Here is a 13101-nt window from a genome sequence, read left to right as displayed (position 1 = left end):
TGTAGAGAAGCTCTGTTTATTATTTATAATGTTTTCATGTTACTAGAGCAGTTCTTACAAAAACTACATTATGTACACAATCAATCCATAGAACTATTCTTGATTTAGGCACAAAATATGAGGAAAGCTCAGTCCAAAATATTAATTAATGTTTTTGATTAGGTCAAATACATAATGGTTACAAAAATAACCCCTTATGAATATAAAAATATGACATGGATATGAAAATATGAGTTGATCAATAGCTTGAATCAATGAAAACGGACTAGTGTATTTCGTTTTTGACAAAAGGTGCATCTCTGAAACACAAATATAGTTAGTAGAAACTTCTTACAATCCCACAGATGAAACAAGCTGAAAGAGAGAAATCTTTTGCATCAACCAAACGCAAAAAAAGATGCACATCTCAAAGAAAGACATGTGGAAGTTCATGGGATCAATGTTCTTTGGGATAAAAGTACAAACTAAAGCACTCCATTGTGATTCACTACCAATCAACTTTCAAAAGCCTTTAGTTTTATCAGACATCCAACACTTAGGCCTACATATCGTCTGCAAGAATCCAACACGTAGGCCTACATATCATCTGCAAGAATGAACCTACCAGTACATGGAGTGTAGGAATGGAGTGTGAGTGAGTGAACAACCAACTCCTGAATCTGGATCAGATTAGTTCATCAGTATTCAAACCTCAACCGTCGTCCCAACTCCTCTGTACCTCTATCAATGGATGTTTAATACAGTGTAGGTATGTTTTGGGAAGTTTTAGAGGTATACAGACTGCAGATAGAAACCCCTGGTTGACCTAGAGGTCAGCTCTCTTCTATAACTCAGTACTGGTGAGAGTTTAACTGTCTGTCTGGATCCTGGAACACAAAACTATTCCGTCTTCCTATCCAGATAGTGCTCTTTCTTGGGTGGATATGTAACATTTAACACATTATTAACAACCAAGTCTCCACAACGGCCAGAAGTTAAACTCTTCTCCTCTCTCTCTCTCTGCAGCATTATGTGGATAAAGTACATTCATATTTCGAAGAGGCTGCAATACTAAAGTGACATTCTCTTACTGAAAGGCAAGATTAAAAGAAAATAAAAAAGCTTCACAATATTTGAATCCATTAAACCTCCTCTTAATTCACAGTTTTCACTCCATTGTTATAAAACAACACATCAGTAGGTTCTAAACCCAACCCATGATCTTAATAGCAATCTCAGCCCATTACAACACAAATATTAACTACTTCATTATACTATGAGCTGTATGTAGCGATAGCACCTTAACAAACCCTAACTAACCTCAGCTGCATCCTCTGAGACCATGTTCTTTCCTTCCCCATCATGGCCAGTAAAGAGAATGACAGGTAAGTCTAATGAAGCTGGGGCTACGGCTATGTGATGACAGGTGTGCGAGGTGGCGTTCTACGGTGCACTTCAGAAACTCTTGACAGACAGACAGACACCCACCACTCCTTTAAAACACTGCTGATCTATGTCCAATTAAGCCTCTGGTGTAAGTTCAGAGGAGGCTGGTACCATTCCCAAGGCCCAACAGCTCTCATATCTCACTAAGGCAGCCTAAAAGAGCAGAGCCCCTGTGCCATGTGCAGCCAAAGCCCATGCTTCTTGTAACACTTTGTAATGTCATGTTTTTATTTGGGTAATTCCATTGATCATATAACGTAGAGAGGGGTACTAGCTCTTTCGGTGGAGGTGGCTGTGCCTCTTAGGTGGGACGTGGGGAGTTTGGTGGACACTCCAAGGGTATTAGATGTGGGTTTGAGGCGAGACTGTCCAGGTGGGAGTTTACAGTCCAGTATAGACTCAGGGAGCAGGGTCTGGTTGGCTCTGCATGCGTCTCTCTGCAGCTGCTGCCATGGTCCTGCGTCTCAACATGGTCAGGTCTGAGACAGGGGCGTCTTCCTCCAGAGTGGGCAGGTCCTCCTCATCCTCTGGGCTCTTTCTCAAGTATCTCCTGTGGGGAAATGAATTGATATGGGTTGTGTTCAGTAGACACGAAACGGAAGAAAATGCTCAGAAACAGAGTGTAGCAGGGAGAAACTGTCAGAACCAGTCTAATAAGAAACATTCATTTTGCTAAACTTTTGCTATGATGTGTCATTATGAACATGACCGTGATCTCACAGTCATTTAGTTACAATAGATATATTCTGCTACTGTAGTTACTCAGTTACAGGGCCAGAGACTGAACCCTGACCTAACAGACAAGAAAACAACCACCAAGATAGCAACAAGTGTTTGCTCTTATCTAATAAGACTCTTATTTTGAAAAGATTGTCAGCTGAGGCCTGGTCAGGATGCCCGGTCATGTTGCAAAACATTCAGATAGAAAATGGATTGTGTAGAAAGATATGATTGTCTGCCAAGTTGAATAGGGTTAGCTATATTTCTATCTGCAAAGCTGTGAAGGTTTCCCCTCACTGAATACACCCATGTAATTTGACAGACTGGTCTAGTATTGCCAGTGGTGACAGTACAGTACCTGCGTGCCTGTTGTAGCAGCTCATCCTTCCTCTGCAGCAACATCTTTTGTCTCTCCTCTGCAGACTTGGAGAAGCGGCTCCCTCTGACCTCCAGGTTGTTCAGCTCGCTGGGGGCCGTCTCCACCCCCCCACTGGCTCCTGCCCCCTCCTCTGGGCCTGGGTTCACCTGCAGGGGGGAACGCTCAGCCGCCTCGAGGGGGAGAGGCAAGTCAGAGACATCTTTAATCACATTTGACCAGAACCTGAACTCATGCCCTCTATTTTTCTACCTAACCTTAAGAATGAGGCAGTACAATCACACACAAGGAGAAAGTGTAGGCCTTCTGGGATCTCTATGTGGACCACCATGGCCAAAATACCCAATGAACTGAACTGGAGGACCTACCAGAGCAGGGAAGGGCACCACGATGCGTCCCTCCAGGATGTTGTCGGTGGTGACCTCTACAGAGCGGGTCAACTGCAGGTCCTGCAGCACCAAGTGGTAGGGAACTTGAGGAAACATCTCCTGGATCTGATGGGCCTGTGGGGAGTAGAACACTACGTTACCCAGCAGCCACCTACATTCTATACAAGTCATATTGCTGCAATTAATACATTGAAAACAAAGCTGTTGATGAAGGGCAGGTGTAAAAACAATATTCAAAGCTCAGATGATGCCTGCGAGACCCCCTGGAAACTGTTTTGGCGGACACATTAAACCTAGTCCAGGACTAAAAAGCATGCTGAAAGGAGAATCCCCTGGTGTCTCGGGAGGGGATTAGAGTAAGGCTGTGACTCACCATGGTGTTGAGCTGAGAGTTGTTGGCCTGCTGAGCGATAGCCAGGATGTTAGTGGTGTGCATCACCTCTACTGAGAAACTAGGCAGCCAGCTGGCGATGCGGGAGCCTGGGAGGAGACATCACCACAATTATCTCTACCTGAAATGTGCACTACATGTAATGTTTCTAATATTGTGATGTCTGTCTATGTGACTATCAGCAAGTTGTATGCCAGAACTCATATACACTTCATCATCATCATCAACCATACTCAATAGAGTAGTCCATTCAGTGGGAGCACCTGTGTTGTAAAAACAAGTCTGTATGGGCCTTACCATCAAAGTGGAAGAAGTGATTGTGCTGGTTGAGGTGTGGTCTGGCGTCTGCAGCGGGGCCTCCGGGGCCCAGGTTGTTCTCCAGTGGGAGGCCAGCCCCCTGCTGCTGGCCCCTGGCCGGGCCCCCATCACCACTGATGTTCAGGGACATCCTGCATGTTGGACACGACGTGTCCTGCTCCAGCCACGACCGCAGGCAGGAACTGAGGAATAGAACAAACAGGAATGTTAATGTACACAGATATGCAGCAAACACAGATACAGACAACACAGACACACAAGCATATTATGAGCCCAGAGAAACTCAAGCAGTCGCTTAGTGTCATTCAAAACATCACCCACATAATGCCACATTCAATCAAGTGTGAGGAAATAATGACTCCTGGGTTTTTAGAGGTGCCATAGTTGGCTGGGTCAGTCTCTTACTTGTGGAAGAGGTGTCCGCAGGGCAGTTTGCGTGCTGTCTGCATGGTGTCCCAGCAGATGGCACAGTCATCGTTGTTGGCTACCAGCTCCTCTGCTGTGGCCACTGCAAACCTGAGAGGTACAGAGCATAAGAAATCTAGATCAACCTCTTTACTAGTCTCATGAATAGCTACAGTTGAAGTCGGAAGTTTACATACACCTTAGCCAAATACATTTAAAATCAGTTTTCACAATTCCTGACATTTAATCCTAGTAAAAATTCCCTGTCTTAGAATGTGAAATGTCAGAATAATAGTAGAGAGAATTATTTATTTCAGCTTTTATTTCTTTCATCACATTCCCAGTGGGTCAGAAGTTTACATACACTCAATTAGTATTTGGTAGCATTGCCTTTAAATTGTTTAACTTGGGTCAAACTTTTCGGGTAGCCTTCCACAAGCTTCCCACAATAGGTTGGGTGAATTTTGGCCCATTACTCCTGACAGAGATGGTGTAACTGAGTCAGGTTTGTAGGCCTCCTTGCTCGCACCCGCTTTTTCAGTTCTGCCCACAAATGTTCTATAGAATTGAGGTCAGGGCTTTGTGATGGCCACTACAATACCTTGACTTTGTTGTCCTTAAGCCATTTTGCCACAACTTTGGAAGTATGCTTGGGGTCATTGTCCATTTGGAAGACCCATTTGCGACCAAGCTTTAACTTCCTGACTGATGTCTTGAGATGTTGCTTCAATATATCCACATAATTTTCCTTCCTCATGATGCCATCTATTTTGTGAAGTGCACCAGTACCTCCTGCAGCAAAGCAACCCCACAGCATGATGCTGCCACCCCTGTGCTTCACGGTTGGGATGGTGTTCTTCGGCTTGCAAGCATCCCCCTTTTTCCTCCAAACATAACGATGGTCATTATGGCCAAACAGTTCTATTTTTGTTTCATCAGACCAGAGGACATTTCTCCAAAAAGTACGATCTTTGTCCCCATGTGCAGTTGCAAACTGTAGTCTGACTTTTTTATGGCGGTTTTGGAGCAGTGGCTTCTTCCTTGCTGAGCGGCCTTTCAGGTTATGTCAATATAGGACTCGTTTTACTGTGGATATAGATACTTTTGTACCAGTTTCCTCCAGCATCTTCACAAGGTCCTTTGCTGTTGTTCTGGGGTGGATTTGCACGTTCATCTCTAGGAGACAGAACGCGTCTCCTTTCTGAGCGGTATGATGGCTGCATGGTCCCATGGTGTTTATACTTGCGTACTATTGTTTGTACAAATGAACATGGTACCTTCAGGCGTTTGGAAATTGCTCCCAAGGATGAACCAGACTTGTGGAGGTCTACAATTCTTTTTCTGAAGTTTTGGCTGATTTCTTTTGATTTTCCCATGATGTCAAGAAAAGAGGCACTGAGTTTGAAGGTAGGCCTTGAAATACATCCACAGGTACACCTCCAATTGACTCAAATGATGTAAATTAGCCATGACATCATTTTCTGGAATTTTCCAAGCTGTTTAAAGGCACAGTCAACTTAGTGTATGTAAACTTCTGACCCACTGGAATTGTGCTACAGTGAATTATAAGTGAAATAATCTGTCTGTAAACAATTGTTGGAAAAATGCCTTGTGTCATGCACAAAGTAGATGTCCTAACCGACTTGCCCAAAACTATAGTTTGTTAACAAGAAATGTGTGGAGTGGTTGAAAAACGAGTTTTAATGACTCCAACCTAAGTGTATGTAAACTTCCGACTTCAACTGTAAATAGCTAATAGCTAGATAGCCCGTCATATGAAAGCAGAGAGACTAGATTCAAACAACAACAGCTTCATACACAGAGTCACAGCTAAGCGTGAAAGAACACCACCCATCATCTAATAAGAGCTGTATTATATACAGGACAGTGAGAGCTGTCAGTGGGCTGATCAGTAGACAGACCTGGCCTCCATGTTGTTGATGACACGGAGGTAGTTCTTGTGGCGTCGGACGCGGCGCTGCACCTCATGGAACAGATACCTCAGCTGCATGAAGATCACCAGACTGGCCATGGACAGCCAGATATTACCAAAGAGCTGAGGGGAGACAGGGGAGTCCAACGTTAAACACAGCTCTAAGATATTACTAAAGAGCTGAGGGGAGACAGGGGAGTCCAACGTTAAACACAGCTCTAAGATATTACCAAAGAGCTGAGGGGAGACAGGGGAGTCCAACGTTAAACACAGCTCTAAGATATTACTAAAGAGCTGAGGGGAGACAGGGGAGTCCAACGTTAAACACAGCTCTAAGATATTACTAAAGAGCTGAGGGGAGACAGGGGAGTCCAACGTTAAACACAGCTCTAAGATATTACTAAAGAGCTGAGGGGAGACGGGAGTCAAACGTTAAAACAGCTCTAAGATATTACTAAAGAGCTGAGGGGAGACAGGGGAGTCCAACGTTAAACACAGCTCTAAGATATTACTAAAGAGCTGAGGGGAGACAGGGGAGTCAAACATTAAAACAGCTCTAAGATATTACTAAAGAGCTGAGGGGAGACAGGGGAGTCAAATGTTAAACACAGCTCTAAGATATTACCAAAGAGCTGAGGGGAGACAGGGGAGTCCAACGTTAAACACAGCTCTAAGATATTACTAAAGAGCTGAGGGGAGACAGGGGAGTCAAACACAGCTCTAAGATATTACTAAAGAGCTGAGGGGAGACAGGGGAGTCCAACGTTAAACACAGCTCTAAGATATTACTAAAGAGCTGAGGGGAGACAGGGGAGTCCAACGTTAAACACAGCTCTAAGATATTACTAAAGAGCTGAGGGGAGACAGGGGTGTCCAACGTTAAACACAGCTCTAAGATATTACTAAAGAGCTGAGGGGAGACAGGGGTGTCCAATGTTAAACACAGCTCTAAGATATTACTAAAGAGCTGAGGGGAGACAGGGGAGTCAAACATTAAAACAGCTCTAAGATATTACTAAAGAGCTGAGGGGAGACAGGGGAGTCAAATGTTAAACACAGCTCTAAGATATTACCAAAGAGCTGAGGGGAGACAGGGGAGTCCAACGTTAAACACAGCTCTAAGATATTACTAAAGAGCTGAGGGGAGACAGGGGAGTCAAACACAGCTCTAAGATATTACTAAAGAGCTGAGGGGAGACAGGGGAGTCCAACGTTAAACACAGCTCTAAGATATTACTAAAGAGCTGAGGGGAGACAGGGGAGTCCAACGTTAAACACAGCTCTAAGATATTACTAAAGAGCTGAGGGGAGACAGGGGTGTCCAACGTTAAACACAGCTCTAAGATATTACTAAAGAGCTGAGGGGAGACAGGGGTGTCCAATGTTAAACACAGCTCTAAGATCATACTCAACTCATCTAACTGAATACTGTGGCTCTATCTCAATTAATCTTTCCTTGATTACTCTCATCATCTGAGAGGAGAGACCATGGACCTTCTCCTCCAATATAGTTGAGGAGTAGAGGAGATGGAATGCAAGGAATCGCAGAAAGACAAATTGAGATAGAGCCCTTGTTTTAAATTCAGGCTAGTTCAGTCAGCCATCTTGTGGGCCTCTCGGTAGTGCAGTTAGTTCCATTACTAACACCAGCCCGTAGTGCTCCCAGCTCTGTTACTCACCAGCATGTGGATGTGGTGCATAAGGTCCAGGGACAACATAGACAGCTCCATGATGAAGTCAGTGTAGTAGACGTAGGAGCCCTTACTCTCCCAGGTGCCTGGGTGCTTCAGATCCCACAGGTGGATGGTGTACCTGCAGAGAAACAGACAGTCAGAAACCTGCCCAAGTCACAATAATGCCTTTTTATTTTGACATTTTTGCACTTATGCTTTTGAATTGTACACACTACAAATCAAATGTATTTATAAAGCCCTTTTTACATCAGCAGTTGTCACTAAGTGCTAATACAGAAACCCAGCCTAAAACCCCAAAGAGCAATCAATGCCGATATAGAAGCACAGTGGCTTGGAAAAACTCCCTAGAAAGGCAGGAACCTAGGAAGAAACCTTAAGAGGAACCAGGCTCTGAGGGGTGGCCAGTCCTCTTCTGACTGTGCCAGATGGAGATAAGAGTATATAGCCATTAAGGCCAGACTAACTTATTTTTGCTTGCGCTAATCAGTCGTTGTAGATCATCACTTAGCTTAACTCTCACTGGGCCAGCCCGAACGTGCACCTCCCCAAAATTCCCAACCAACGCAGCTCTGCGCACACGTCCTTCTATTCATTTCAATGTGTTGACAGTTGGAGAAATTGACTGACCTGCGTTGAGAATTCGAAAAGTACACTGCTATGCATACACGTACAAGTTTTGGACTCTGATAGGCACTTAATGCTATGGGTATCCACACAACACAAAGCAAAGCAACAACTCATACACCTGGCTACTGTTTACAGGGTTTAACCTAACTAATTAATGAACCACTCCAATAAATACAGCTGCCTGTAAGTCATCCTGATCACCCTCTGTAGTACAAAGCAGTCTTTCAACGGGTGCTCATGGTAACACATCTAACAGCACGCTAATAATAGAACTGGTTCATTCTAGATCTGCTATGTCATCTGTGTTGCTGTGGTGGTGTGCAAGAGGGTCTGCATTCTGAAAGAAAGGACCTTACCTCATGATGACATGTCCAGTCCGCACAGTGACCAGCAGACACTGAAAGACAAGAGAAAGAGATATGAATTATACATAAGTATTTTATACAATACCTTGATTTTAGAACTGTTTCCCACAAGAAAGGAACTGATGACAATTATGTATTACTAATTTGTGACTGAGTAAACCGCCTTGTTACTGTAACTTACAATAAAACAACAGCTGGAACAAACTCCTGCAGGATGGTAGTCCCAACTCCCCAGGAGGTTTAGCCAGTCCTGCTCTAGTCTACACCAATGGGCGTGCCTATAGAAATACCTTCCCCCCAATATAGAGCAATAGTAATGGGGTCTTTTTGTAGGCACTAACTCCGCCATGGTTCATTGGACAAAGCCTATTGGGAAATGAATTGAGTTTTTGTAGGGTTTTTGGATCAACGCCAGAAATAAGGTCTGTGGTAAACACAGGTATGGAGATCTTATACGTTTTGTTCTATGAGATAATCTTCATCAGCTAACTTCACTTTTTGTGAATTTTTAAGCATTTATGTCATCAGAAAAGCACATAAAGGCTTCATAATTCATAAAGGTCATGTTTAACGGACTGATACTGTCTCATAGAACAAAACGTATAACATCTCCTAAGTCTGTGTTAACCTCAGACCTTATTTTTCGCCTCTTTTTTTTTCTATTCCAAAACCCGATTCTTTCCCCATAGGAACGGCCGAACGAACCAGAGGTTACTCATTTACGTTTTTTAGAACTACAAGCTGGCGAGCTCTTTAGGGCTTGGTCCTCACCTCAGCAGCCATGAAGGAGAGGGTGTGCATGCCATGGGTAGCGCCCAGCAGGCCACAGACCACAGCCAGACCACAGCAGCCCAGCAGCAGGGATACCAGTAGACCCAGGACACGTACATGGCTGTTCATAGAAGTAGTGGGGGAGAAGGACAGCTGCAGGGGGGGAACAGGTACACATTAACCTACTGTACAGAAAGAGAGATTACTAAGACAAACACACACAGATGTAGACGGACATGCACACCTACATATAACTTGTACTTTCACACAAAGAGCGACCAACACACACAATGACAATTTAGGGGAGGTTGCAGACTTCATGGCTACTCTTTCAATAGACTTTCCAGTTGAGCATGTTTTTTGGTCAAGAGGTAAGCTTTATCTGGGCAGTGTCACTGCAGCCCCATACTGTCCTACTAACACATGCTCAAAAAACCAGTCTAGTGACACACAAGAATACTGACACAGGTACAGTGACGCACATCCAGGCTTGTTATGCAATGAAAAGCTAACAGGCTCTGATCCAACTTTTAGCAACAAAGTACAGCATTCCAACAGGTATTATGTCAGTTGATATGATAAGGGGAAAACCTAACAACCATTGATTGCAGACAGAGAGGTGTCATTCTTCACAATGCAATGTGGTGTGATGTTCTGTTTTCCTCTCATATAGCTACAGCACACTATCTAATAGGCCTAAATGTTAATACTTTTTTTTGTATTATTACATTTATTTGTCAGGGACCATGTACAACATCCCATTACACCAGATTTAGCCAGACAGCTCATTTTCATCTGTAGTCCCCCACTCTGTAGTTTGAGTCTATGAAGTGACTGAAACATTAGCTAAACCTAAGACCCTGGCCTACATACATACAGCAAGAACTAGCTTATTAATAGGTCTGGTCTGGACCTGAAAGAAACCCGGTCTATGGCAGTCACTGTGACTGAATGTATAGCCAACAGCTTCATATCACTGACATCTAACAGAGGTATATATGTTTACAGTGTAAACAAGTCAACAAGGTCACTCTCCCTATAGTACAGTGGGTGGGCCCATCTACATTTTATCATTTCAGTGTATTTCAGTTTTTTATTCAGTACTGTAATAAGTTGTCATGCAGACTGTGTAATAGCAGTTGTTACCCATTATAACTACTTTTATAACATATCATGTCGTTACTCATAACTATTTAAAACTACTTATGACAAATGATGTGTTATATAGCTGTTATAAAGGCTTTATGAATGCATTCATAAGGACACCTACAGTAAAGTGTTACCATAAAATGTACTATTATTATCAACAGAAATAGAGGTTTGTTGAGGGAAAATGTACTTGCTACGATTGTGATACGTTGTTGTCTCTCCTAGCTATCTTAAGATGAATGCACTAATGTAAGTCGCTCTGGATAAGTGCGTCTACTAAGTGACTAAAATGTACTGTTAGAGGTTGATGAGACGTACGTATTCAAAGCGGTCCTTGCACAGCTGGACCATGAGGTGGAGGAAGACCAGGGCAGAGAACCACAGACACCACATGACCACCTCCTCCACCGTCTGAACGTTCAGCACCCCGAAGATAAAGATGAACTTATAAAAGATGAAGTTCCAGAACTTGTCCTTCAGGTGCTGAGGGGAGTGGAGTAGAGAGGAGATGGTAAGGGAGAGGGGTGGAGAGAGGAGAGGTCAATACATTAGAACATGGATGGAGTGGTCAGAGTACACTAATAGACTCAAACCACCAGTGTGGATTTCAATGCTAAGATCTTGTTTTCCAGACTATTTGTGGAGGACATTTGTACTATAGTTTATAGACACACAGTCAGATGCCTAACCTTCAATAAGGCGACATGCCAAAAAGCAGACGCTTGAGAAAACATGCAAGTACCACGTTGACATGTGAGCACACACAAGGCTTATCAAATACCAGTTATTAGGTTACCACCACAACTCCAAGACTCACCTGCTTCTCACTGACTCTGAGGGGCCCAAAAACCATGCACTGGATCATCTTAGCAATTAACATCAGAGAACAGCATGCTGTATTCACCAACACCTGAGGAGTAGAGAAGAGTAGACCACTTAGCAACCAAGTGACAACTAAGTAACGTAACAACAATATTGTCTGCTTGGCTGAGTTGAGCCTATCTTGAATAAGACTTACCCATACAAAGAGACTGTCAGTGACCAGGTACCACATAACAGTGGTTGCCAATTCTGTATCTGCACCCACAACATCATCACTAGTCACATGTTCTAGGCCTTGGCCACCTCTATTATCTCCTTCTAAGGGGGCAGGTGGGGGAGGCTCGTCCATGTCTGGAACCCCGAACCCCTGTTCTGTCACAGTAGTGTAAGCGCTGAAGATGCTTCCAGCCAGCAGAGCCACACTCAGCGCTGTGTAGGTCTGCAGACTTGGCCAGGGAAACCTCTCCAGGAATAGCAGAGGCATTGGAATGTTAATGTTGGAGGTCTCTCACAAACAAGACTTGTGAAGTTAGGCCTAATAGGCTTGACACTGATTTCCACCACACCTTTGCTCTGTCAACAACCTGCAGGGAAAGAAAACAAATCAGTTAGGCTACTGTAGGTAATGGTAATGAATGGAACTAGCTAGCTAGTGTAACGGTAGTAAGCCTGAGCAATAAGCCCTCTCTGTCTAGTTCTAGTTTATAGTGTTGTTTCACTGGCCAGAGACAGTTGTGGAGGGCTAGCTGAGCAGCTAAACTTGCTGGCTAAGTTCAAATTGTTATTAGCTAGCTAACTAACTAACTAACTACCGCTACCAAAACAACGCCCATTTTGGTCCAGCTCGCTAGTGCGTGCTAGGCTAATGTTAGCATGGAAGCTAGCTGTTCGCTACAAGTTTAGACAGCTAGCTAGCTACCCAATGTTATATATATCAAATAAAACAAACTCAAATAAAGGACCTGACATTGCTTATAAACTAGCACTTTAGCTTGCTGACTGTCTAGTTAAAAAGTCCAAACTCTCTAGCTAATTAGTTAACTAATTTAGCTAGCTACCTGTTCCAGAATCTATTTGACGTTTCCGTCCTCGGCAGAGAGGTTGCTAACTAGCTAGCATTAGCAACTAGCTAGTTAGCTAGCTGGAGATTATGAAATAAACCAAACCAGTCTGGTTAATATTTGAGCAAAGACATTTCACTCAACTTACAAATTGATCAATTTGACATTAACTAGCTAACTTAATGTCCAACATCCAATATCCTCTTGTAGAGGTTGACAGTAGACTACGTTGAAATTCCCCGATCCGTGGTTAATGCTGCATTCACATACTGGTCGGAACTAGAAAACTCGGAAATGTCCGACTTGCTAGTTCGTTGACCGCGGCACGTGTACAACTACAACCAGTTAGGACGTTTCCTTGTCCCGTCTAGTGTATGAACGCGGCATATGTTGACGACATCTTGTTTATTTCTCTCTGGCTGGAGATATACAATCTATGCAAGAGACCCAGGACATGAAATTCTGAGCGTCTTCACAACAACTTTCAAAATAAAAGTGTGTCAAGTGCAATGTTGTCCAGTAAAATCAGGGTTGAGGAGTAACTGATTACACGTAATCAATTACATGTAATCTAATTATTAAAAACAATTACCTGTAATCACTTACTTTACCAGCAAAAAATATTGCAATAAGATTACAGATACTTTTGAAAAAG

General features: G+C 43.4%; 1 protein-coding gene across 1 annotated transcript; it reads right to left on the bottom strand.

Moving 5' to 3' along the window:
* Nucleotides 1-12727, bottom strand: LOC311122085 (E3 ubiquitin-protein ligase AMFR-like). Its single transcript, XM_084196497.1, has 14 exons — nt 12595-12727; nt 11582-11969; nt 11381-11473; nt 10882-11046; nt 9415-9567; nt 8635-8675; nt 7637-7769; nt 5947-6080; nt 4025-4135; nt 3599-3801; nt 3284-3390; nt 2890-3024; nt 2504-2694; nt 1-1975 (listed from the first exon to the last, which is right to left on the bottom strand). The coding sequence occupies exons 2-14, from the start codon at nt 11867-11869 to the stop codon at nt 1825-1827; spliced, it is 1905 nt and encodes a 634-aa protein (XP_084052623.1). The 5' UTR covers nt 11870-11969; nt 12595-12727; the 3' UTR covers nt 1-1824.
* Nucleotides 12728-13101: the final 374 nt, after the last annotated feature.

Source organism: Coregonus lavaretus (genome assembly GCF_964263955.1).
Source record: "Coregonus lavaretus genome assembly, contig: HAP1_SCAFFOLD_1122, whole genome shotgun sequence".
Lineage (NCBI taxonomy): Eukaryota > Metazoa > Chordata > Actinopteri > Salmoniformes > Salmonidae > Coregonus > Coregonus lavaretus.
The sequence above is the reverse complement of the archived record's forward strand: the minus strand, read 5'-3'. Positions and strand labels throughout refer to the sequence as shown.

Bases quoted from the DNA above. Each gene is read 5' to 3' on its own strand.
- LOC311122085 (XM_084196497.1), bottom strand. From the start codon at position 11,869: ATGCCTCTGCTATTCCTGGAGAGGTTTCCCTGGCCAAGTCTGCAGACC. The intron at 8,676-9,414 runs GTGAGGACCAAG...CTTGTCTTTCAG, and splicing joins TCTCCTTCATGGCTGCTGAG to TGTCTGCTGGTCACTGTGCG. The intron at 4,136-5,946 runs GTCTGTCTACTG...TGTACCTCTCAG, and splicing joins ATCAACAACATGGAGGCCAG to GTTTGCAGTGGCCACAGCAG.